General features: G+C 55.2%; 1 protein-coding gene across 1 annotated transcript; it reads right to left on the bottom strand.

The window, feature by feature from the left end:
• Nucleotides 1–855: 855 nt before the first annotated feature.
• On the bottom strand, nt 856–23,891 carry R3HDM4 (R3H domain containing 4). Its single transcript, XM_061577369.1, has 8 exons — nt 23,839–23,891; nt 11,975–12,150; nt 11,583–11,704; nt 11,320–11,431; nt 11,085–11,170; nt 9,565–9,650; nt 8,249–8,304; nt 856–6,432 (listed from the first exon to the last, which is right to left on the bottom strand). The coding sequence occupies exons 1-8, from the start codon at nt 23,889–23,891 to the stop codon at nt 6,329–6,331; spliced, it is 795 nt and encodes a 264-aa protein (XP_061433353.1). The 3' UTR covers nt 856–6,328.
• Nucleotides 23,892–23,997: the final 106 nt, after the last annotated feature.

Raw genomic sequence — 23,997 nt, 5'->3', positions numbered from 1 at the left:
CTGCAGAGCCCTTGACACATCTCCCGGCGCTGCGAGATGAAGACGCCGTGGACTTAACAAGTGTGAAATTGTTGCATCGAGGCCGGCATTCATCGGCCTCGATATGATTTGTCACGGGCATTATCATCAGCATCAATCGACCATGGCCGATCCACTTCTTGACGAAGGCGCTCCCTTCCCTCCCACCCATCCACCCGAGCCATCGCCAAACATCTCTCACAGCCAATGTCCACCGTGCGCCAACCTCCATCCTCCGCTGCGATGTGGCGCCTGCTCACAAACGAAGGGGCTCTTGTGTGAAAAGAAACCTCAAGCAGCCGCTTGCCCAGCTGCACGCTTCAGCCGCTAATGAGATGGCCATTAAGGCGAGCGCGCGTCCAATTACAGGCACAATGTAACCGCTCTCACCCAAATGAAGCACACGCCGGTACGAGAGAGGCGCCCGCGATCACAGCGCGTGATGCATTTTGGATTTATTTTTATTGTTAAGATGCGACCGATGATGTCCCCATCTGGTTACTTATCAAAGACTTCGCTCCCACCCATCACCCCCGAAAATATAATTGTGTACCTGGTAATAGATGCCCACACGCAGATACACACGCACGCGTTTTAAAGAGTAATGCTGCGTTGTGCATAGCAACGTCACAATTGCACCGCTACCAGACTTAAAAGAAAAATACATAATTGGTTCTTTACCCTTCTATCTGGCAACAAAACTGACACCTTTTTGCAAGGAGTCATGTTTGCATAGACCGCAATACCTGCAGTCATAAATACAAACAAAAGACATAACTCTGATAATGTGCACTGTCCTTGCACATTATCAGAGTTATGTCTTTTGTTTGTATTTATGACTGCAGGTATTGCGGTCTATGCAAACATGACTCCTTGCAAAAAGGTGTCAGTTTTGTTGCCAGATAGAAGGGTAAAGAACCAATTATCATATTTTTACTGGCAAATGAGGTCCCCATAGAGAAAAATACATCCCAAAAAAAAAATTTGAAATTTTTTTTAAACCTACGGTGTCGTGTCGAGGCAGAGTCACGCGGCGTTCCATCGACTATCGGTACACCGGTTGTACCATGAGCCACAAAGTACACACGTACTCAGCGTCGGGGGGGGGGGGGGTGACACCTTAAAGCCGTACACGGCGCACGGATGAACACAATCACGGGCCACCACAAACCTAGACCCTATCTTCCAACCCCCCCCCGAAAAAAACCAAATTCCTCCCAACGTTGTCTTAACGTTTGGCGAAATTGAGTCGCCCACCCAGTCCACAACGACGCCTCCCATGGGATTTCGATGATAATTTTTGGCCCTTTCCTGCTGTCGCGTAACCGCGACACGTGATACATAAGTTCAATTTTCTTTGTAAATGTTTTATTGCCGTATCCTTGATAAATATTTCAACTTTAGTATTCTATTTAAGGCCCGGGTTTGCGAGAGCTTCGAAGGCTCTTGTCAGTTTCTGGAGTCCAATTCTCTCTCGAGGTGTCAAGTCACTGCAAAGCCGTCCGGCGGCGGTGGCGGCGGTGGTGATGTTGCTGCTGGCCTTACATGGGCAGTGGTGCGCACGCCACAACATCAAACCCTATAACAACGCGGCACACGGTCGCTCCACCTCTCCAGCCTCTCTGTGTGCTGCCAAGGGCCGTTGCCCAAAACGTCGAGAACAAACTCTACGCGCTCTTTTAAGGCCACACACGTGCGGAGGTGATATTGACGAAGGCGCGAAGAGAGGTGTTTCGTCCATCGAGCGTTGCGAACTCCGCGAGGCATCTGACCGCCTCTCGCGCACGGTGGAGAGGGGTTGGGTTGGCTCCCTTCGTGGGCAACGGCATCAGCGATCTCTGAAGCATCCCTCAGGCCCGCACCTGTATCGACGATACAAAACTCGGGTGGCTACCGACGCAATTAAAAAACTTTCCAATTAAAATCTGGCCAGCATGAGACGCAAGTCCGCGGCGGTCTCACTGCAGGCCCACGATCTGAAACGTTTCAGATCCCTCAATGCGCACGTTTTTGGGACGAGTGCTGTTAGCGAGCACCTATGAAGCCACACACACACACCACCACTATGCGCACACGCGCGCGCTGCCGCGTGCGCACCCATCCATTAGCACGGTTGGCTACGTATGGTGCGGAAGAAGTTCATCCTACATACATACTCGGACAAGACGAACCTGCACACGCACTGCACGGCATTCGACGGGACGAGTTAAATTGCGCATTCTCACCGAGTGAGTAGTGGTGCCAGTGGCGGTGAGATAACAAGCGTGATGGAGGGGTGGGAATAGCGTTCTAAAAGACCCGAGCTACAGCGCCACCACTCCTCCGGCGCTCCGCTAACAGAAGCCCACAGGCGCCGATCGCCTCCGCTCGATTTTCACCGATATTCTATTAAAATTAAAATGGCACCGCAAATCCTCGGCAAGGATTTGCGGCTACTGAGTCGCTCCGACACCCGAGGCATCAAGCTGGCGATGCGTTCCCGAATTTCGGGAATATTTCGGATGATTCCGGAAACCGGGACTCGATACGAAATTTCTGACGTTTCGGATTTTTATCCAAAGGGGAAATGACGTCACTGAGAATGACGTCATGCCCGCCATGCTTCAACCAAAAATGGCGTCGCGTGGAATCAGATGACGTCACTTTAGTGAGCACCAAACTGAAAATTACAACAAGAACAGATGATGTTAAATCGGAAACTCATTGCTAACACACGTATACACACCCAGGCCTAATGAGCGTTGGGGGGTGATACAAATCTACCAAAGTCCCCCCATAAAATAATGACAAGCAGAGCTAATTGACACCATCACTTACAAGCAGGCTGTGTAACACGATTAGTATCGTGGTGATAAACAAACAATGCACGCCACAGCAATCTAACAGATTCCTACAACACATACCAACGTCATTTAGTATCATTATTACCCTTGCTTACCCAGGAAAGCCTCACCCAGTCTCAACTCTTTTTCATGAGGGTCCTGCCAAGGTTGTCAAAGTAGGGGGCGGCCGGGAGGGGTGATGATCGCTGCTGCTGCTTGTGTGATTGTGATCCCGACTGAGAGGTCTGCGGTGAGATGTTTCAGCACCTGGAATGTTTGGGAGACTCCCCGCACCCACCACGTCGCGAGGACGGAGCGTCAGCTTCCTCGCTCGTACCGCGACCCGCTTCTACCCATGCGGGCTGACAGCGCCAGTCTCACCACGGCACCGTCACGGCACCGTCACGGCACCGTCACCGTCACCGTCACGGCACCATCCAGGAGGCCTCCCACAACGAGGGGCTCGCTGGTTCACGCAACGAGCACTTCGCCACCTACGCAGCGGTCGATGATGATGTTGACGACGACGACGACGTTTGGGCCAAAACCTCCGAGCGGATCGACGCTCGTAGGTCGCGTCAGTCTCTACTGCGAGCGGCCGATTGCGGAGACGTCAACGCGACCGATCGTTTAGGCGTGGGTGGACCCCGCGCTGTCCTTCTTCCCCTTATCTCGGCGGCGCTGCGAGTGATTCTCGTTACAGATGCGGGGCTATCGGTGTGTGTTTAAGGCTTCAGCCTCGCTGGGGACAAGTGCTTTGCCCTCCAGTCTGTGGGTGTAAATTGTTCTGGATAGGTCACACTGAGAAAACAAGAGACCCTGCTTGGGCGTGCGGAGCGAAGAAGCCGTTACCCGGCCGCCTAATCGTCGCCGGTTTAACAAAACGTCACGTCAACGGTCCCCTTAAAAAACGCACAATAACGCTGCGAGAGTCTTTAACGCGCAGCGCTACCATCTCATCGCGCCGCGTACATTATTCTAGCGTCAAGGTCTCTCCTGACGCTTTGCCGCTTGCTCAGAAGCCCGATGGCAATTTGCGAAAATAGCCCCCCAGATTATTTCACTTTTACGGAGTGCAGCAATCCCGGTGTTCAATCCCATCACATACGAACGATCGGCGCGACACTGAGCAGTGCAAAGGGTCAGAGTCACCGGTCGCAGACATTCTTCATGATTTGCCACGTTTCGGAATCGTGAGTAGATCCAAAAATCAATTTGAAAAAATAAAAACATTGTGGCGGACGTAGCGGTTCACTCGTCGCTACCAGAATCGTGAATATTAAAACGAAGACATCGGTTCTAACGCGCGTGGTTCTAACGCGCGTGGTTCTAACGCGCGCTGTGAATCCGGCCCCGGAACCAAACGGAACCGGGTTTCAATCGCTCCCGACATCGAGCAGCTTAATCGTCGCCTGTGACGGCTTCTGTCCGCGCCCCTGGGCGAGTAGTTGAGCAGCTGGCACGTGGTGCGTGGGCTGCTGTGCACGTGACCACGTCCCTGACGGTTACGTGAAGAACGAGCTCATCGGCAATGGTTACATTTAGAGGTTTTGTTTGGGTTCGATCGCGTAAATATAAACGGTGTCGTGAAACCTCGCCACCGCCCCGACACGGCCGATAAGCGAGGGGTTTGTCACATAAACAAAACGTAGCCAATTCGTTACTAGTTCAGCACACACCGGCTGTGCGTCGCAGAGTTAACCCACGATGACATTTACAATTCGAGTACCGTGACGTGTCGCCAGTAATTACAACAACCGCCATTGCCGGGCGGACAGCCAGAGAGATGTGGAGAAAGTCCTCCTCCTGTTTCGGCCTTAAGTTCCTTTTTGACATTCGCTTTGCGCCCGAGGGTGAAACCACGCTGCCACCCACCCTTGTCCCCCAAAATTGACATTTCATGTAGAATTTGTGACGCGCGCACGCACGCACACAGGTTTCGTTTTACCGCCTTGGAGAGAATTATTCACAGGCACAGGAAACTACAGACGCGCCTGGCGAAGGCAGCCAGGATGGGTGCCAAACGATTGCCCGAGTTCTGTTGTCCTATATTGCGGTGTTTGGCCAACTGCTGAACATGTCATCATCGTTGTCGTCGTCGTCATCATCATCCTCGGCCTTGGTCAATCCACTGCTGGATGAAGACCTCTCCACAAGCCTTCATCCACCGCCCCTGCCGCTTCCCCACCCTAACGATAACCGACGCAAACTAAGAAAATCAATAAAATCCACGTAACAATCATAAATACATGCAACGCGATGATTACATTCGTGAAGGTAAAACGAGGCGATAAATACGCGCAGAGCGCCGGCGTGGCACCACACGCGCGTGTGTCGCGCTCACGCCAGCGAACCAAACACGCGTGCGCACGCACGCACACGTACAGAGACACACGGACGTACACGCACACAGACGAACATACACACGCACGCAGACACGCACACACGCACGAACACGTACAAACACATAGATGCACGCACACACATGTACAAAGACGCACGCACGCACACAGACGTACACACACACACAGACGTACACACACACAGACGTACACACACACAGACAGACGCACACGCACCAGCAAACCAGGCCACACACACGCACGACCTCGTGACTGCCGTCTTCCGCAGCTCCGCGGAACCTCCTGCACGTCCGCTGGGGCTGAACGCGCGCCGAGGCTAAATCACCCCAGACCCGTTGTGTTGCTTTCTCTTCGCGCGTTCACGTAGAGCACCTTTGAGGAGATGGGGGACCATGATGGGAGATCATCATGGGAACATCAAAACGCCACCGCGCTCGGGACTGGAATTCCTCAACCCGAAGCGGACGGGGCGGTACGGGAGGGCGGCCCGCATCGATCACGTCGCTACGGCAACGCGGGCATCCCACGATGCCCGCGTTGCCGTAGCGACATCGCCGACGCTGGGCAACGGCCGGCACGGTTTTGTTCAAGCGAGCAAAGAGAGACGCGACGCGCGTGCGTCGTGGCGCGTCCCGACGGGGTTATTTGGGGCCTTAGGAGATTCCTCGAGGACGTGCGGAAGGCACGGGACTCGATATTTAAATTAAAGCCGCTCCGTTCCAACTGAAGAGGAACACTGGGCAGCATGCGACGATCGCCAATTAAAACCACCGACGCCCGTGCTCGCGATCGGCGCGCGACGATCGGGGTGCGTCCGGTGAGCAAGAGCGGCTCGCGAATCGGTACCTTCGGGGCCGCCGACGAGACCGGGAAATCAAACTGGGGACCGGCGTTCGCGGCGGCCGCCACCGAGCGGAGGACCTCAGGCCTGGTCGCGCGAACGCCGCGTCGAAAGTAACGCGCGCAAAAACCTTCGACGGGTAACGTTTGGGGTAAAATGGAAGTCCACGGCGGTGGCGGCGGTGGCGGACGGTGGCGGATGGTGGCGGACGGTGGCGGATGGTGGCGGGTGCGTGCGGTTGGGCCTGGCGGGCGTGCGCGTGAGCGACGGGGCTGGCGCCCGCTCTAGGCGTGAAGGCCGAGGAAGGCGGAGAGCGCCAGGCCGGGAGGCTCGAACACCCGGTGCTTGTTCACCACGCGCGTCTGGCGGCGCCCATCGCGATTGCAGCCTGCGAGGGAAGGCCGGCGCTTTAAAACCGTCGTGCGATTGTCGCCCGCGCGTTTGCGTGCTCACTCGCTCGCTCACGAACTCGCACACTCACACACCTACTCACACACTCACAAACTCGCACACTCACAAACTCGCACACTCACAAACTCGCTAACTCAGACACCCACTCACACACTCACGAACTCGCACACTCACGAACTCGCACACTCACACACCTACTCACACACTCACACACTCGCACACTCGCTAACTCACACACCCACTCACACACTCACGAACTCGCACACTCACGAACTCGCACACTCGCTAACTCACACACCCACTCACACACCTACTCACACACTCACAAACTCACACACTCGCTAACTCACACACCCACTCACACACCCACTCACACACTCACGAACTCGCACACTCGCTAACTCACACACCCACTCACACACTCACGAACTCGCACACTCACGAACTCGCACACTCGCTAACTCACACACCCACTCACACACCTACTCACACACTCACAAACTCACACACTCGCTAACTCACACACCCACTCACACACCCACTCACACACTCACGAACTCGCACACTCGCTAACTCACACACCCACTCACACACTCACGAACTCGCACACTCACGAACTCGCACACTCACACACCTACTCACACACTCACAAACTCGCACACTCGCTAACTCACACACCCACTCACACACTCACCAACTCGCACACTCACACACCTACTCACACACTCACGCACTCGCACACTCGCTAACTCACACACCCACTCACACACTCACGAACTCGCACACTCACGCACTCGCACACTCGCTAACTCACACACCCACTCACACACTCACCAACTCGCACACTCATGCACTCGCACACTCGCTAACTCACACACCCACTCACACACTCACGCACTCGCACACTCGCTAACTCACACACCCACTCACACACTCACCAACTCGCACACTCACACACCCACTCACACACTCACCAACTCACACACTCACACACTCACCAACTCGCACACTCGCTAACTCACACACCCACTCACCCACTCACGAACTCGCACACGCACACTCCCACTCACACACTCACCAACTCGCACACTCACCAACTCGCACACACACACACCTACTCACTCACACACCCACTCACACACTCACCAACTCGCACACTCGCTAACTCACACACCCACTCACACACTCACCAACTCACACACCCACTCACACACTCACCAACTCACACACCCACTCACACACTCACGAACTCGCACACGCTCCCACACTGAAAATTGGTCCATAGAGATTTTGGAGGAAAAAATTCGTTTCGGATCGATCTGAAGCTGCGACGTCACAGCAAGCGCCGTTGCTCGTGTGTTTGAACGCCTCGCGTGCCACTCTGGCTCAGTTCGATTAGCGCAGTTGGCGACGTATGGCGCGAAAGAAGTTCAACATAGATATATACATAAAAACATTTCGTTAAAATTATTGCTTTACCACCGAAGCTTTACATATTTATAATAGCAATCGAACAATAAATAATTAATTAACACAATAATAATTATTCCAATTAGTGCATAACCACATGATCTGTTGTTTTGCCGCAATCGCTAAAATACAGAAGCTGAGAAAAATAAATCGTCCATGTCAAATCCTCGCTTAGCGGTGCTCAAGCTCGCGACCCGCCCTGCCCCCCGCCCCCCCGCCCCCCGCCCCCCCAACCCCCGCCCCCCCAACCCCCGCCCCCCCCACCCCCCCCACCCTCACCCCCCGCCCCCCCACCCTCACCCCCGTCCCCCCCAGTGGCTTACTGGAGGAGGCGAGGTCCAGGTACTGGCACAGGCCGTGAAGTAGCATTCGCTCAAAGCTGCAACACACAGGGCACAACCAGGAGTCATATAGCACGCCGGGCGGCAGCAGTGGTGGTGGTGGCAGTGGTGGTGGTGGTGGTGGTGGCAGTGGTGGTGGTGGCAGTGGTGGTGGTGGTGGCTACGCTGCTCTCTGCTACACCTGGCCGCCTGTAGTTGTCCAGCGCTGTGGAGGCAGCGGCAGCAGCAGCAGCGAGGGTTCGTGGGTCACGCGCAGACGTTGTGAAACCTCCATCCCGTGGGCATCAAAGAGGTGCGCTAGTCTGGCTCGCCAGGAGAAGGCGGTACCGTACACTGCTGCCCGTGGACTAATCGCCACCCGTTTCCGTCTGTACACGGGGGATCGAGCGTTGCCTCCTCGAACAAAGGCGTGGGTTTTCACGTGTCGAAGAAACACGACTCACCATTCATTGGCCGAAAACATCTCACGAATAAAAACCCCAAGGTCCTACAACTCCTGGATCAATAAGTCAATTATTATTGTTGTCGTGAATAAATTATTGATATTATAAGACACCGCTGAAAACACGGCGAACTACGCGTGGCCAGAACTGGGATCGTAACCGAGGATTCTCAGCGATGCCGGCTACCTTCCCTGACTATGAGCGACCCGTCACACGTTCACAAGGTCATAGGTCAGAGGGTGACACGTTCACAGGGTCATAGGGTCACAATGTCAGGGGCACACGCTCACAAGGTCACATGGTCATAGGGTCACGTGCCGCCGATCGCTGAAAGGAGCGGACGACGGCTCCGTGTGTCGAGCTCCCATCGCCCGGAGGGCGGTAGTTTTTTGGCCTACTCTTCCACGCTACGGAGACGTGCTGGAAGAGGCAGGGGCACCCACATTTTACCCCCACCACCACCACCACACGTGACGTGCCGATCAACTTTACTGCGGTGAACCCGTTCCTGCTGCTGTTTGTGTGGTAACAGTGGGGGGCAGCGGGCCCCCCCGAATTTCCAACCTGCCACACCGGGACTTGGAGTCGAACCGGCGACCGCGCTGATTTTGCGAGTGCAGCGGCGCCGCTGAAACCCATCCGACACCGCCGTGTCTGGCTGCCCCTCTGCCGAGATGGGGAGGAGGTGTTCACACTTCACGCGTAACACCTCCGGGCCAATTTTCTCACAAAATCTCCTTGCAAATTACAAAGGACCCCAATTAGAGCGAGAGCGGTGAAGGGTGCGGAGAGAGAAGAGAGGAAGAGAGGAGAGGGTTTGGGGGGGCGGGGGGATTGTGGGGGTTGAGGCTGCACCTGTTCTCAAGCATGGCCAGGTACACAGCCTCTGGGCAGGAGCAGAAGAAAGTGGTCACATTCTCCTCCAGGAACTCCAGCGTACCCTGCGCGCACACACAAAGACAAAGATCCCCCGTATAGCCTTAGCAGACTGTATGGGCGAGGGCTGTTGGCGAGCACCTATTAAGGCCGGCACGGCGCGGTGACGCTGACGCACCGGCTGTTCACTTGAGGTCGAGACGACCCAGGGGAGGCCCAGGATGAGATGTGAACCGATCCGGGCCTGTGACCGGCGTGGTGAAGTACGGTGAAACAACACCCGTGAGCGGCACGGGGCTTGGGGGGGGGGGTGGTGGGGGCCTTCGTCGAGCAGCGACGACGATGGGGCACGGCCGCCATGACCCGTGACCCATGACCCGTGACCCATGGCCAGTGACCCATGACCCATGGCTTGTGACCCATGACCCATGACCCATGGCCCGTGACCCATGACCCGTGACCCATGACCCGTGACCCATGGCCCGTGACCCATGGCCCGTGACCCGGCGTGCTGGCGGCAGCAGCGAGGCCGGCCGGGAGGATCGTCCCAAAGTCCTCGAACGAGAAATTGTGGCAGTTGGGTCCGGGAGGGCCCCGACGAGCAATGCCGGCGCAGTGTCGCGTCCGAGCGACGCCACGAGTGAAGTGAGCTGCGGGGTTCAGTTGTCAAATTTGGCCGAATTACCCAGGGAAGCCTCACCGAGTCTCAAGACTCTTTGCGGAGAGGTGGGTCCTGCCGGGTTTTTCGCGTTACGGGGCGACGCTGGATCGTGTTTCCAGATGACGTAAATTCGCGAGGTTCATTCTTCAAACTGGGCCAATCTGGACCGTGACGCCGGCCACAAGCGCAGCGGCATTAACCAGGGCAGCCGCCTGTGTTCGAACCGCGAACCTTCCCCGACGAGCGGCGGGCGCTCAACGAGATAAGCGAGAGCGCTTAAACCGCCGCCGCTGTCGATCTCGTGGGCGAGCAGGAGAGATTGAAACCGTGATCGCCGCAATCATCCCGCGGCGCTCGGGAGATTAAGGACAAATGGCTGCGGCTTGCCGGGCTCCGCTTGCTCCGCTCTCCTGGCAGCGGCCACCGCTCACCCCCCACCTTCACCAAAACCACGTTGCCCACATTCCTGCTCATTACCCGTCCCAAATCTCAAGAAGACTCCATGCCCTGTGTTTATGTACACGTGTGTGTGTGTGTATCAATTCCGTTAGAACGGACTCGTCACGCGACGATCCATCTCTCACCGGGGAATTTAATAGAATTTTTTTTTTTTTTACAAAAATATTTTTCTCCAACGTAACCGAAACAAAACAACGTACTTGAGCTGGTGCAGCCCGGAACGGCACCGCTCGCCAGGGCCACCGAGCAGTGGCCCTGGCCGCAGCGTGGGCCGGCACGGGTCCCGGCGCAAGCCGCAGCGTTTTTCGTCGAGCGGCACGGGGTGGGGGGGGACAATCGGGGGGGTGCGGGGGGGGGGTTAGGGGGGTGTGGGGCTCACCAGGGGAACTCGCTTCTTGCGCAGCGTCAGGCGGATGTGCTTGTCGATCCGGTCGTAGCACTCCTTGGGGCTGTACGGCAGCGGCTCTGCCGGGGAGGAGACGCCACAACCGCGAGTGGCCGCGTTCAACTTCTTATTCGTTCCCTCTCACCGTCTCTCTCTGTCCCCCAGTTTCTATAACCCACTTCACCTATTCAGCTATTTTACGTAAATAACGATGAGCGCGCCGCCGTACCGTGGGTGGCGCCGTGCGGGTCGAGTTTGCTCCCCACCGCCTCCTCCACGTCGAGTCCTCGCAGGAGCCGCTCCTGCTCCTCCCCGGGCCGGTTCATGAAGTCGTTCCAGATCTGCAAGCGCAGTGTAACCGCCGTCACCGCATCTCGCAGACGGTGGGGGGGGGGGGGGTGTCCCTCTCTCTCCCCGGCTCTGGGGAGGGAGGCGAGGGAGGTGGGGAGGTGGGGAGGTGGGGAGGTGGGGAGGTGGGGAGAGTCCCCGTACCTGGATGTAGTCCTCCTTGGTGAGCACCTCGGAGAAGATGGAGTTGGGCCTCGCGTCGCTCTCGTCCGCGTCCTCCGCGCCGCAGGGGTCCATCTTGTCCACGAGGTTCATGAGGTAGTGAGCTGCACGCGTGCGGGGCGACACGCCGCCAACGCCGCCGTTCAAGAGGCGCCTCTCGCTACGGACGCGCCGGTTCCGTTCACATCTCCCGGCGCGGCTCGAGAGGTTTTGTTTTTGCCGCCACGGAAGCCGCGTCTACGCGTGCGCGCCGCCTGCTCGCCGCCCGCACCGCTCGTTCGACAGGCGCGGAGCCGCCGGTGCCGTGGAAACAACGACGCCGGTGCCTCCCGTAAAAAAAAGGAAAAAAGGAGGCATCGGCGGGCGGCGCTCACCGTTCTCCTGCCGGCGCAGGCGCTGGCGCCCCTTGCCCTGCCGCACGAGGTCGGAGTTGCGCACGGCGCGGTTGACGTAGAACTGCTTGCGCCGCGTCGCCGCCGCCGTGCGCTTGGCCGGCGAGGCGCCCGGCTCCCCGGCCTCCCCGGGGCCTTTCTCGCCGGCGCCCGGCCGGCTCCGCCGGGAGGCACGGCGCACGCGGGGGTTAGCGGGGGCTAGCGGGGTCTAGCGGGGGCTAGCGGGGGTTAGCGGGGGCTAGCGGGGGTTAGCGGGTGGCTAGCGTGGTTAGCGGGGGCTAGCGGGGGTTAGCGGGGGCTAGCGGGGGTTAGCGGGGGCTACGCGGGGTTAGCGGGGGCTAGCGGGGGCTAGCGGGGGCTAGCGGGGGGGGGGGGGGAGCGGCAGGCAGGGCGGTGGTGGTTGTGGTGTCGATTCCTGACTCGGGCACCTTTCTGCGTGAGAGGAATGTTCTCCCCTGCGTCCTGCCGAGTGCGAGTTCGTGTGAGAGTGTCTGAGTGCGCGCATGAGAGTGCGTGAATTTGTAAGAATGGAGAGCGGTAGTGTAGTGGTTAGCGTGCGGCGTTACGATCCCGTAGCGATGAGCACAGTGAGATACGTACGGGGCGAAGATAGTTCAACGTACATACATACAGACACACCCGAGTTCAATCCCGCTCACAGCCAACACCAGTGACCATTAAATGAGGACCTGATACAATGTGTAGACGTCGACACTGGGGAGACAAAGGCGGCCGGGCACTTGCCACAACAGTCTGTTAAAGTCTAGATTTGAAGCTTTCGTGACTGCAGGAATCCATACTCTTTGGTTCTTTCGGTAAAGTCACGTAGGTAGAAAAATAAAATAAATCACGTTTCCATCGCAACACAAGCAATCATCATCAGGTGGGAAACCACAGCAAGGCTACATGGGGGATCTTTGTCGTGTGTGCGAGTGTTGTCAATGCAAGGAACAAATTGCCTAACCCAATCAGCCTCCTTTCCCATATGTGTACCTCCAAATAAAAAAAAACGCCTTCTGAGCACATCTCATCAGCTGCACGGCCTTCTGGGAGTCCATTTGTCTGTCCTAATAACAACACACACCCTGGTGAAGTGCCAGATGTTCTAGGCGAGGACCTCCCTCCCCCCGCCAGATGTGGTCCCTGCTTCGATGCAGGACCGCAACGGCGCAGAGTTGACGTGGAGTGTCATTGTGTCGGCCAACGGACCGGACGAACGATGCGTCCGCCAGCACCGTTGAAGCTTTGCTGGCGAGACACTAAATGTTGAAACCGGTCCGGGAGTCTGGGCCCGCGTTTGGCGAATGCTGCCGAAAGAATTGCACTCCCAGAATGCCGTGTGCGGCCCGATGTGAAGTGTAAACATTTATACACATTTGTAAGTTTTATAAGGGGAGAGACAAACGTGGCGTGGAGGCGTATTTATCGTCTGCTGATCTCCCGTTTCAAAATAGACGGTCCGATCTTTCCGCCACAGCACGCACAATGCGCACGCAATACGCAAATTACACAATTCGCCTTTTCCGAAGTCCACAGACATGAAATGCATCGCGGGGAGTTGCTCAACTGGGAGAGAGGGGGCGAGGTTCCTCGTGTGTGCGGTGGCGTAGCGGATGGTGAGCGCTGCGCTACGAACCCGGTGACCCCGGACGATTATCTGAACCGGTCCTGGGCCTCCCCTAGGTCGACTCGGCCTCAAATGAGTACCTGGTGCGGTGTGTAAACATCGTCGCTGGGGAGACAAAGGCGGTCGGGCGTGGTGCTGGCCACCCATGACCTCGTGTACTGTTCCGGCCTTCATAGGTGTTCCCGAACAGCACTTGCCCCAACAGTCTGTTCAGGCTATACGGGGGATCTTTGTGTTGTACTCTGCCATGTTGTTGTAAGATTAATGATGACGAGTTGTGTTTATTACACTGTGTAATAAAACAAAACTGTTCCTGGGTAGTGAGTGTTATTTCCTAATTGCTTATGCCTCAAAAGTACAGAAAGTGGTTATTATTCCCCACAAACTTTGCTTTTGTGACCAGGACAGTGATATTTTGAAATTTACCTATTTTCAATGAGAAAAACGCGGTGTGAATTTGTGTCATTCCTTCACATAAAGTCCTGGTCACAAATGCAAAGTTGGTGGGGAATAATAGCCGTCTTCTTTACTTTTTAGGCATAAACAATTAAAAAATAACACTTAGTACCCAGGAACAAAAACTGTGTTACATAGTGTGATTATAGCGCGCGTCGGAGGAGGAGGAAACCGGAGCACCCGGAGAAAACCCAAGCCTAGCGCGAGGGAGCAACGCTCTATCCCCCGCGCACAAATGCTGCGACGCCTTCACCTGGCGAGCCAGGTGAAGGCTCCTCCGCAGCCCGACTGTGTGCGATCCACCACCCTCGCAGCCAGCTGCATGGCCACCACCGTCTCCGCTATCCTCACGACACCAACGTGGACATTATCACCGAAACGTGGACCGTGCGGGTCTTCGAGCACGTTCACAAAGGCGCGATCAGTTACCGCTCGCCGCTGACGTTTAGCCGTGGCTGCGAATCGACACTCGGGTCGACAAGTTCATAAGGCGGCGCGCTAAGCGTTGCACCACTGCCCCCCCCCGCCCGCCCGTGTAGCAACAATGACAATCACGCAACGTGCATCTGAAGCCAGGCGCTGGGGGCTGGACCGTCACGTCGCAGGGTCGCGAGATGATGCGGTGGTGGTTTGGAGAGGAGGGCGGCTTGACCAGGGCTCGTGGCAATGAGCGCGTTGTACTTGAGGCAGGATGGAGAGACAGTGCCATTGTCGTCACTAATGGCCTAGGGCGGAGGTGGTGAATCATTGACAGTTTTTTTTGATCTTTCGTGCACAAGGCTGTCCCATGACACTGCCAAACACTCACTCATTATCTTGTAAAGTTTAAACTCGTTGCAGTCGTCATCATCATCATCCACCGATCCACTGCTGGATGAAGGCCTCCCCAAATCGCCGTCATCACCGCTCGCGATACCGCGATGTAACAATCTGCACGAGGAGCCGATTTGATCATCGGTCCGTCTCCACGGCGGACGTCCTCTCAGAACGCGTTCCGTTCCTCCGATGCCGCTCCGTTATTAATCTCGACCATCGGCCACAACCGCCCCTTCTGGTCATGGCATTAGAAGGTCGCACTCGTTACCCACAAAGCACGTGCCACAAATGACCCACAATGCCTTGCTGATCTCGTCATCACGCAAACTCCGATCATCCCTCGCAGCGGCTTTTGGACTGACCATCGTATCGCGCATTTTCAGATGCACTTCTGCTGCAGTCCAGAACGCTCTTCCGATATGCACTTGTGAATCGAGATTGCAAACTCATTTCTTGAAAACTGCTTTCAATGTTTAGTTTGTTGTCGATCCACCGCACCTCCAATTAGCAGGTTTGGCTACGCTCGGTGCGAAATAAGTTCATCGCGCTTACAGACGTGACGCGTCCTGCTGCCCAAGCCCCACTCAGTGTCCTGACCAGTGTGGGCGATGTCTCTAATGAGCGCGCGTTCTCTAATCCACGGCTCTCGATGCAACTCCTAGCACTTGGCGACCTCATGCATTAGCTAGGAATGTCAAGCTCCGAGTACCAATTATCGGCAGTTATCGTCGAATGCGTCACCCTTGAGTGCTCCTGAAAAAAAAAATGTAAAATAAAGTAATGATTCGTAAGGATTCTACGCGGCTGTGTAAACTCCGTACAATTACACTGTATATCACTCTGAGTGCGTCTATAGAGATTGAGTGTTTTGCCACATCACAGGATCGTGACAGGTGGTGGCAGTGGCGTGGGGAGGCCTTCATCCAGCAGTGACCACGGCTGAGGATGATGAAAGGCAATCAATAGACAAAGGTCCCCCGAGTAGCCTACACAGGCTGCTGGGGCAAGTGCTGTTCTCCTGTAGCACCGATGAAGGCCGGCACGGCACACGGGTAGGTGAGTGGATGGCCAGCACCACTAGTGGCGATGTTTACTACACACCGCACCAGGTACTCATTTGAGGCTGAGTCGACCTAGGTGAGGGGCCCAGGAATAACACAAATGTGCCAGGATTTTTGGTAAACATGAAGGCCCAAGGCAGAATTGTTTCAGTCACTTGAGTTTAACAATGATAACATTCATGCTTTAGACTGCGTGACGCGCCGTCCCACAGAGCGGCTCGCTCTGGAAGACAGAGACGCCTCGGAGGTGCGAGGAGTAACCGGACCTGCCCACTAGCTGGATTCATCGCTCCATCTCCCCCGGACGCACCTCCCCATGGAACCCGTTCCGCCCCTCGGCTGCCACTCTGTCACATATCTTGACCTATCCCGCTGACCTCTCAACACCGTCTCAATCGTGTCCCTCATTCGTGCTGCTCTCGGTGGAACCGCGAGCATCCATCAACACCAGCGGTTCGGCAAACCAAAGTAACAAGAAGAGCCATTTCATTTTGAAATCGGTACAAAAAAAATAAACCCTAAATATTTCAAGAGCCGCGATGGTTTGCGCGGTGAATGCCAGACGGTGGTGGTCCTTCACGTGGCCGTACGTTGCCGACCCCTGATCTCGACGCGAGCCCACGACGGCGATAAGAGACGTATGTGGGGCAGGTCACGGGCTCGAAGGGACAATGGCCGGCTGGGTCAAGCCTCCTCACGATGGAACGGCAGCAGCCGAGGGCGGGAACGTGCCCGGGGACGAACACGGTCGTGGAGATGGAGTGATGAAATGTACGCACGTATGTTGAACTTCAACCGTGCTAATCGGAAGTGCGGGGGAAGGACAATAAACTAAACACTGAAAGCGGTTTTTAAGAAATTAGTTTTCAATCGGAATGATTTAATAGTGCATTGCTCAAGCGGCTTCCTAGTATCGGAAGGAAGAGCGTTCCAGACGGCCGCAGAAGCGCATCTCAAAGCACCGCGCGATGCAGTGACCCGTCTTTGTTCGATGGCCAGCCAAAAATCAGCTCGTGTACAGCAGAAGCAGCGGGGTGGATGGCTATGATGACAGGCTGCTGGGGGACTGTGTATATCACAATCATCCTGTTTATATGTTTATGTAAATAGACGATACGATAACATAAGCTTATTATAGACTAGCTTTACTACCCGCCTTTGTCTCCCCAGTGGCGATGTTCACACACCACACCAGTTAATTGTTTGAGGCTGAGTCGACCTAGGGGAGGCCCAGGACCGGTTCAAATAATCGTCACCGGTGGTGGCCGTGAGCGGGAATCGAACTCGGGTCGCCGGGTTCGTAGCCACTACACTACAACGCGTTATGCTTCCACATGCGCGGGTCACGTGACAGATGTGACGTCACAGCTCACTTGCCGTGCAAACAATAAATGCATTATTGAGCTCCCCCCCCCCAAAAAAACCCCAAAAGGTTATTTTTATAATGTTTGCATGGTGTACCGTCTGGAAAGTACCCACATGGCAAATCTCAAGTTTGTTGCATGTCGGGAAATACGCTAAACATCTTGAACGGACACACACAATCACAACTTTTCCTTGAATATATATGGAGATAGGCGCACCAGGTATGGTACTGAAGCCAATAACACCGATCTACTACAAACCAGCCAGAGTCAAGGTCAAGTCAAAGTGACTTCCTGTTTGCATGAAATGCCCAGAGGGATCCGTGATCATTTCCCGTTCACAGCCCTACAGAGACAGTGGCGGTGGAAATTCCACGTTCCTATGACGGGGACGAGTATATCTGTGGGACAACCACTGTTGCTGGAAAAAATATATCCGTGCAGAAAATGGGGGGGGTGTGGTCAATGCCACGCCCGGCCGTCTTTGTCTCCCCAGTGAGTCACGCACACACCCACACCCACTACTGACGCGTATGGCAACACAACACACGCGACTTGCGTTTGGGGGAGTGACATCACCATCAGACTGAAGCAACCCCGAGGGCGTTGCGGTGCTGTACAGGGACTCCTCTACTTACGAACACTCGACTTACGAACTTTCATAGATACGAACAAACCTGGTCCGTACGTCCAAGTTGCCTGTTCGGACCGGGAGTCGTAAGTTCAACCGCCACGCAATAGATGGCGGTGGTGGCATCTACATCTGCAGAACGTGAAGAACCAGTGGCATCTACAGAACGTGAAGAACCAGTGGCATCTACAGAACGTAAAGAACCAGTGGCATCTACAGAACGTGAAGAACCAGTTGCATCTACAGAACGTGAAGAACCAGTGGCATCTACAGAACGTGAAGAACCAGTGGCATCTACAGAACGTGAAGAACCAGTGGCATCTACAGAACGTGAAGAACCAGTGGCATCTACAGAACGTGAAGAACCAGTGGCATCTACAGAACGTGAAGAACCAGTGGCATCTACAGAACGTGAAGAACCAGTGGCATCTACAGAACGTGAAGAACCAGTGGCATCTACAGAACGTAAAGAACCAGTGGCATCTACAGAACGTGAAGAACCAGTTGCATCTACAGAACGTGAAGAACCAGTGGCATCTACAGAACGTGAAGAACCAGTGGCATCTACAGAACGTGAAGAACCAGTGGCATCTACAGAACGTGAAGAACCAGTGGCATCTACAGAACGTGAAGAACCAGTGGCATCTACAGAACGTGAAGAACCAGTGGCATCTACAGAACGTGAAGAACCAGTGGCATCTACAGAACGTGAAGAACCAGTGGCATCTACAGAACGTGAAGAACCAGTGGCATCTACAGAACGTAAAGAACCAGTGGCATCTACAGAACGTGAAGAACCAGTGGCATCTACAGAACGTGAAGAACCAGTGGCATCTACAGAACGTGAAGAACCAGTGGCATCTACATCTACAGAACGTGAAGAACCAGTGGCATCTACAGAACGTGAAGAACCAGTGGCATCTACAGAACGTGAAGAACCAGTGGCATCTACAGAACGTGAAGAACCAGTGGCATCTGCAGACCGTGAAGAACCAGTGGCATCTACAGAACGTGAAGAACCAGTGGCATCTACAGAACGTAAAGAACCAGTGGCATCTACAGAACGTGAAGAACCAGTGGCATCTACAGAACGTGAAGAACCAGTGGCATCTACATCTACAGAACGTGAAGAACCAGTGGCATCTACAGAACGTGAAGAACCAGTGGCATCTACAGAACGTGAAGAACCAGTGGCATCTACAGAACGTGAAGAACCAGTGGCATCTACAGAACGTGAAGAACCAGTGGCATCTGCAGACCGTGAATAACCAGTGGCATCTACATCTGCAGGATATTCTACAACTTTGAAAGCCATTCCCCGTGTTTAGTGTACACGCCGTACAACACGTTTGGAATCGACAGGAGTAAAGTTGGACTTACGAACAGATCCCCCCCCCCCCCTGGATCCTAACTCGTTGGTAAGTAAAGGAGTCCCTAGATTGAGTTTGTATTTATGGACTGGACTCACAAACATCTCCCTGAAGTCCATTACTCACCCACACCAGGTACTTACTCATTAAAGGCTGAGTTGACCTGGGGGGGGGCCCGGAACCCGGTTCAGATGTTAGCCGTGAGTTCGAACCTCCTCCACTCCACACACACACAATCAACGCACCCCTCTGAGTACACAAACACACAAAGTGTCGGGGAAAGTGCTCTGTGAGAAGAGAGGGCGCCTTTTAGATGACAAGGGTGATGATGGTGGTGTGGAGTTGGTAGTTTTAACACGACCGAGACGCCTTTCTGTCCCTTTGCCGTGGAGACTCACGCAACGTGGAACTCGATCTCACACTCACACCCAAAATACACTGCCAAGACACGGGCAAAGGTCCCCCGTGTAGCCTTGGCAGTCTGATGAGACAAGTGCTGTTAGCCGGCACGACACACGAGGGGGTGGGTGGCCAACACCACACCCGGCCGCCTTTGTCTCCCCAGCGGTGATGTTTACTCACCACACCCAGGTACTCGTTTGAGGCTGAGTCGACCTCGGGGAGACCCAGGACCGGTTCAGATAATCGTCACTGTGGTGTTGGTGACGCCGTGCACTGCACTAACGCTCCCCACTCCCACACAAACACTCACACACAAACACTCACACACCACACTCCCTCACACACACCACACACACCATTCCACACACACACACCCCACTCTCTCCCACATACACAGATCACTCTCCCCCACACACACCACTCCCCATACACACACACACACCACACACACACCACACACACCCCACACACACACCACACACACACCACACACACACACCCCACACACACCACACACACACACCCCCACACACACACCCACACACACCACTCCCCACACACACACCACACACACACCACCACACACACACCACACACACATACAGACACCACACACACACCACACACACACCACACGCACACACCACACACACCACACACCACACCACACACACAGACACCACACCAAACACACACCCACACACACACACAGACACCACACCAAACACACACCCCACACACACACCCCACACACACACACACACCACACACACACCCCACACACACACACACACCACACACACCCCACACACACCCCACTCACACACCACACACACCACTCCCCACACACACACACACACACACCACTCCCCACACACACCACACACACACACACCACACACACACACACACACCACACACACACTCCCCACACACACACACACTCCCCACACACACACACACACTCCCCACACACACACACACACCACTCCCCACACAAACCACACACACACACCACACACACACACACCACACACACACACACCACACACACACACCACACACACACTCCCCACACACACACACACACACTCCCCACACACACACACACACACTCCCCACACACACACAAACTCTCTCCCACACACACCACTCCCCACACACACTACTCTCTCCCAGACACACCACACACACACCACTCCCCACACACACACCACTCCCCACACACACACCCCATCACACACCACCACAAACACCACTCTCTCCCACTCACACCACACACACACCACTCTCTCCCACACACACAACACACACCACACACACCACTCCACACACACCACACACACCACTCCCCACACACTCCCCCCACACACACACCACTCTCTCCCACACACACACACTCCACACACACACCACTCCCCACACACACACCCCATTACACACACCACACACACCACCACAAACACCACTCTCTCCCACTCACACCACACACACCACTCTCTCCCACACACACAACACACACACACCACTCCACACACACCACACACACCACTCCCCACACACTCCCCACACACACACACCACTCTCTCCCACACACACTCCACACAAACCACTCTTCACACACTCCCCATACACCACACACTCCCCACATACACACCCCACACACACACCACACACCACTCCCCCACACACACCACCACACACACCACACAAACACTCCACACACACACCAACCACACACACACACTACTCCCCACACACACACACACACCACACACTCCCCACACACCACTCCCCCACACACACCACCACACACACCACACAAACACTCCACACACACACCAACCACACACACACACACCACACACACACACTACTTCCCCACACACCACACACACCCCACACACACCACACCACACATACCACACACACACACCACACACACACACCACACACACCACACACTCCCCACACACCACACACACCCCACACACACCACACCACACATACCACACACACACACCACACACAAACACACACACACCACTCCACACACACACCGCTCTCTCCCACACACACACACCACACACATCACACAAACACTGCACACACAACACACACACACCCCACACACACCACACACACACGCTCCACACACAAACACTGCACACACAACACACACACCACACACACTACTCCCCACACACACACCCCCACATCACACACACACACCACACACACACACCACACACACACCACACACACACACCACACCACACACACACCACACACACACCACACGCACCACACACACACACCACACACACCACACACACCACACACACACACACCACACACACACCCCACACACACACCACACACACACCCCACACACACCACACACACACCCCCCCACACACACACACACACACCCCACACACACAGCACACACACCACTCACACACCACACACACCACTCACACACCACACACACCACTCCCCACACACACACACACCACTCCCCACACACACTCCCCACACACACCACACACACCACACACACACTCCCCACACACACCACTCCCCACACACACCACTCCCCACACACACACACTCCCCACACACACACACACCACTGTCTCCCACACACACCACACACACCACTCCCCACACAAACCCCATCACACACACACCACACACACACACACAACCACAAACACCACTCTCTCCCACTCACACCACACACACCACTCTCTCCCACACACACAACACACACACACCACTCTCTCCCACACACACAACACACCACACACACCACTCCACACACACCACACACACCACTCCCCACACACTCCCCACACACACACACCACTCTCTTCCACACACACACACACACTCCACACACACACACACACACCACACACACTCCACACACACACCCCACACAAACCACTCTCCACACACTCCCCATACGCCACACACTCCCCACACACACACCCCACACACACACCCCACACACACCACACAAACACTCCACACACACACCAACCACACACACACCACACTACTCCCCACACACACACCACACACTCCCCCACACACCACATACCACACACACACCACACACAAACACACACACACCACTCTCTCCCACATACACACACCACACACATCACACAAACACTGCACACACAACACACACACACCCCACACACACCACACACACACCACTCCCCCCATACACACACCACACACACACACTACTCCCCACACACACACACCACTCCCCCCCATACACACACCACACACACACACACTACTCCACACACACACACACCACTCCCCCCATACACACACCACACACACACTACTCCCCCCACACACACACCACACACACACACTACTCCCCCCATACACACACCACACACACACACTACTCCCCACACACACCACACACACACTACACTCCCCCCATACACACACCACACACACCACTCAAACACTGCACACACAACACACACACAACACACACACACCACACCCCCCATACACACACCACACACACCACTAAAACACTGCACACACACCACACACACACCACACTCCCCCCATACACACACCACAACACACCACTCAAACACTGCACACACAACACACACACACAACACACCCCCATACACACACCACACACACACACTACTCCCCACACACACACACCACACACACACCACACACACACCACACTCCCCCCATACACACACCACACACACCACTCAAACACTGCACACACAACACACACACACAAACCACACCCCCCATACACACACCACACACACACACACTACTCCCCACACACACACAACACACACACCACTCAAACACTGCACACTACTCCCCACACACACACACCACTCCCCCCATACACACACCACACACACACACTACTCCCCACACACACACAACACACACACCACTCAAACACTGCACACACAACACACACACACAAACCACACCCCCCATACACACACCACACACACACAACACACACACCACTCAAACACTGCACACACAACACACACACCACACACACACGCATCACTTTCTCCCGGCTGGACTCACTCGTTGCCGCCGCCGCTGTTGTTGTTGCTGTTGCCGCCACCGGCGACCACCATCACTGTGCCGACGTCTTCACCACCACCAACAACAACAACCACCACCACAACAACAACAACTATTGCAAGGACGACTGCACGGGCCTACTCGCCGCGCCGGGAACGA

This window comes from Lethenteron reissneri, chromosome 64 (assembly GCF_015708825.2).
Source record: "Lethenteron reissneri isolate LAM-NWPU_2019-01 chromosome 64, ASM1570882v1, whole genome shotgun sequence".
NCBI classification, from domain to species: domain Eukaryota; kingdom Metazoa; phylum Chordata; class Hyperoartia; order Petromyzontiformes; family Petromyzontidae; genus Lethenteron; species Lethenteron reissneri.
Note: the sequence above shows the minus strand (reverse complement) of the source record. Positions and strands in the feature narration are given on the sequence as shown.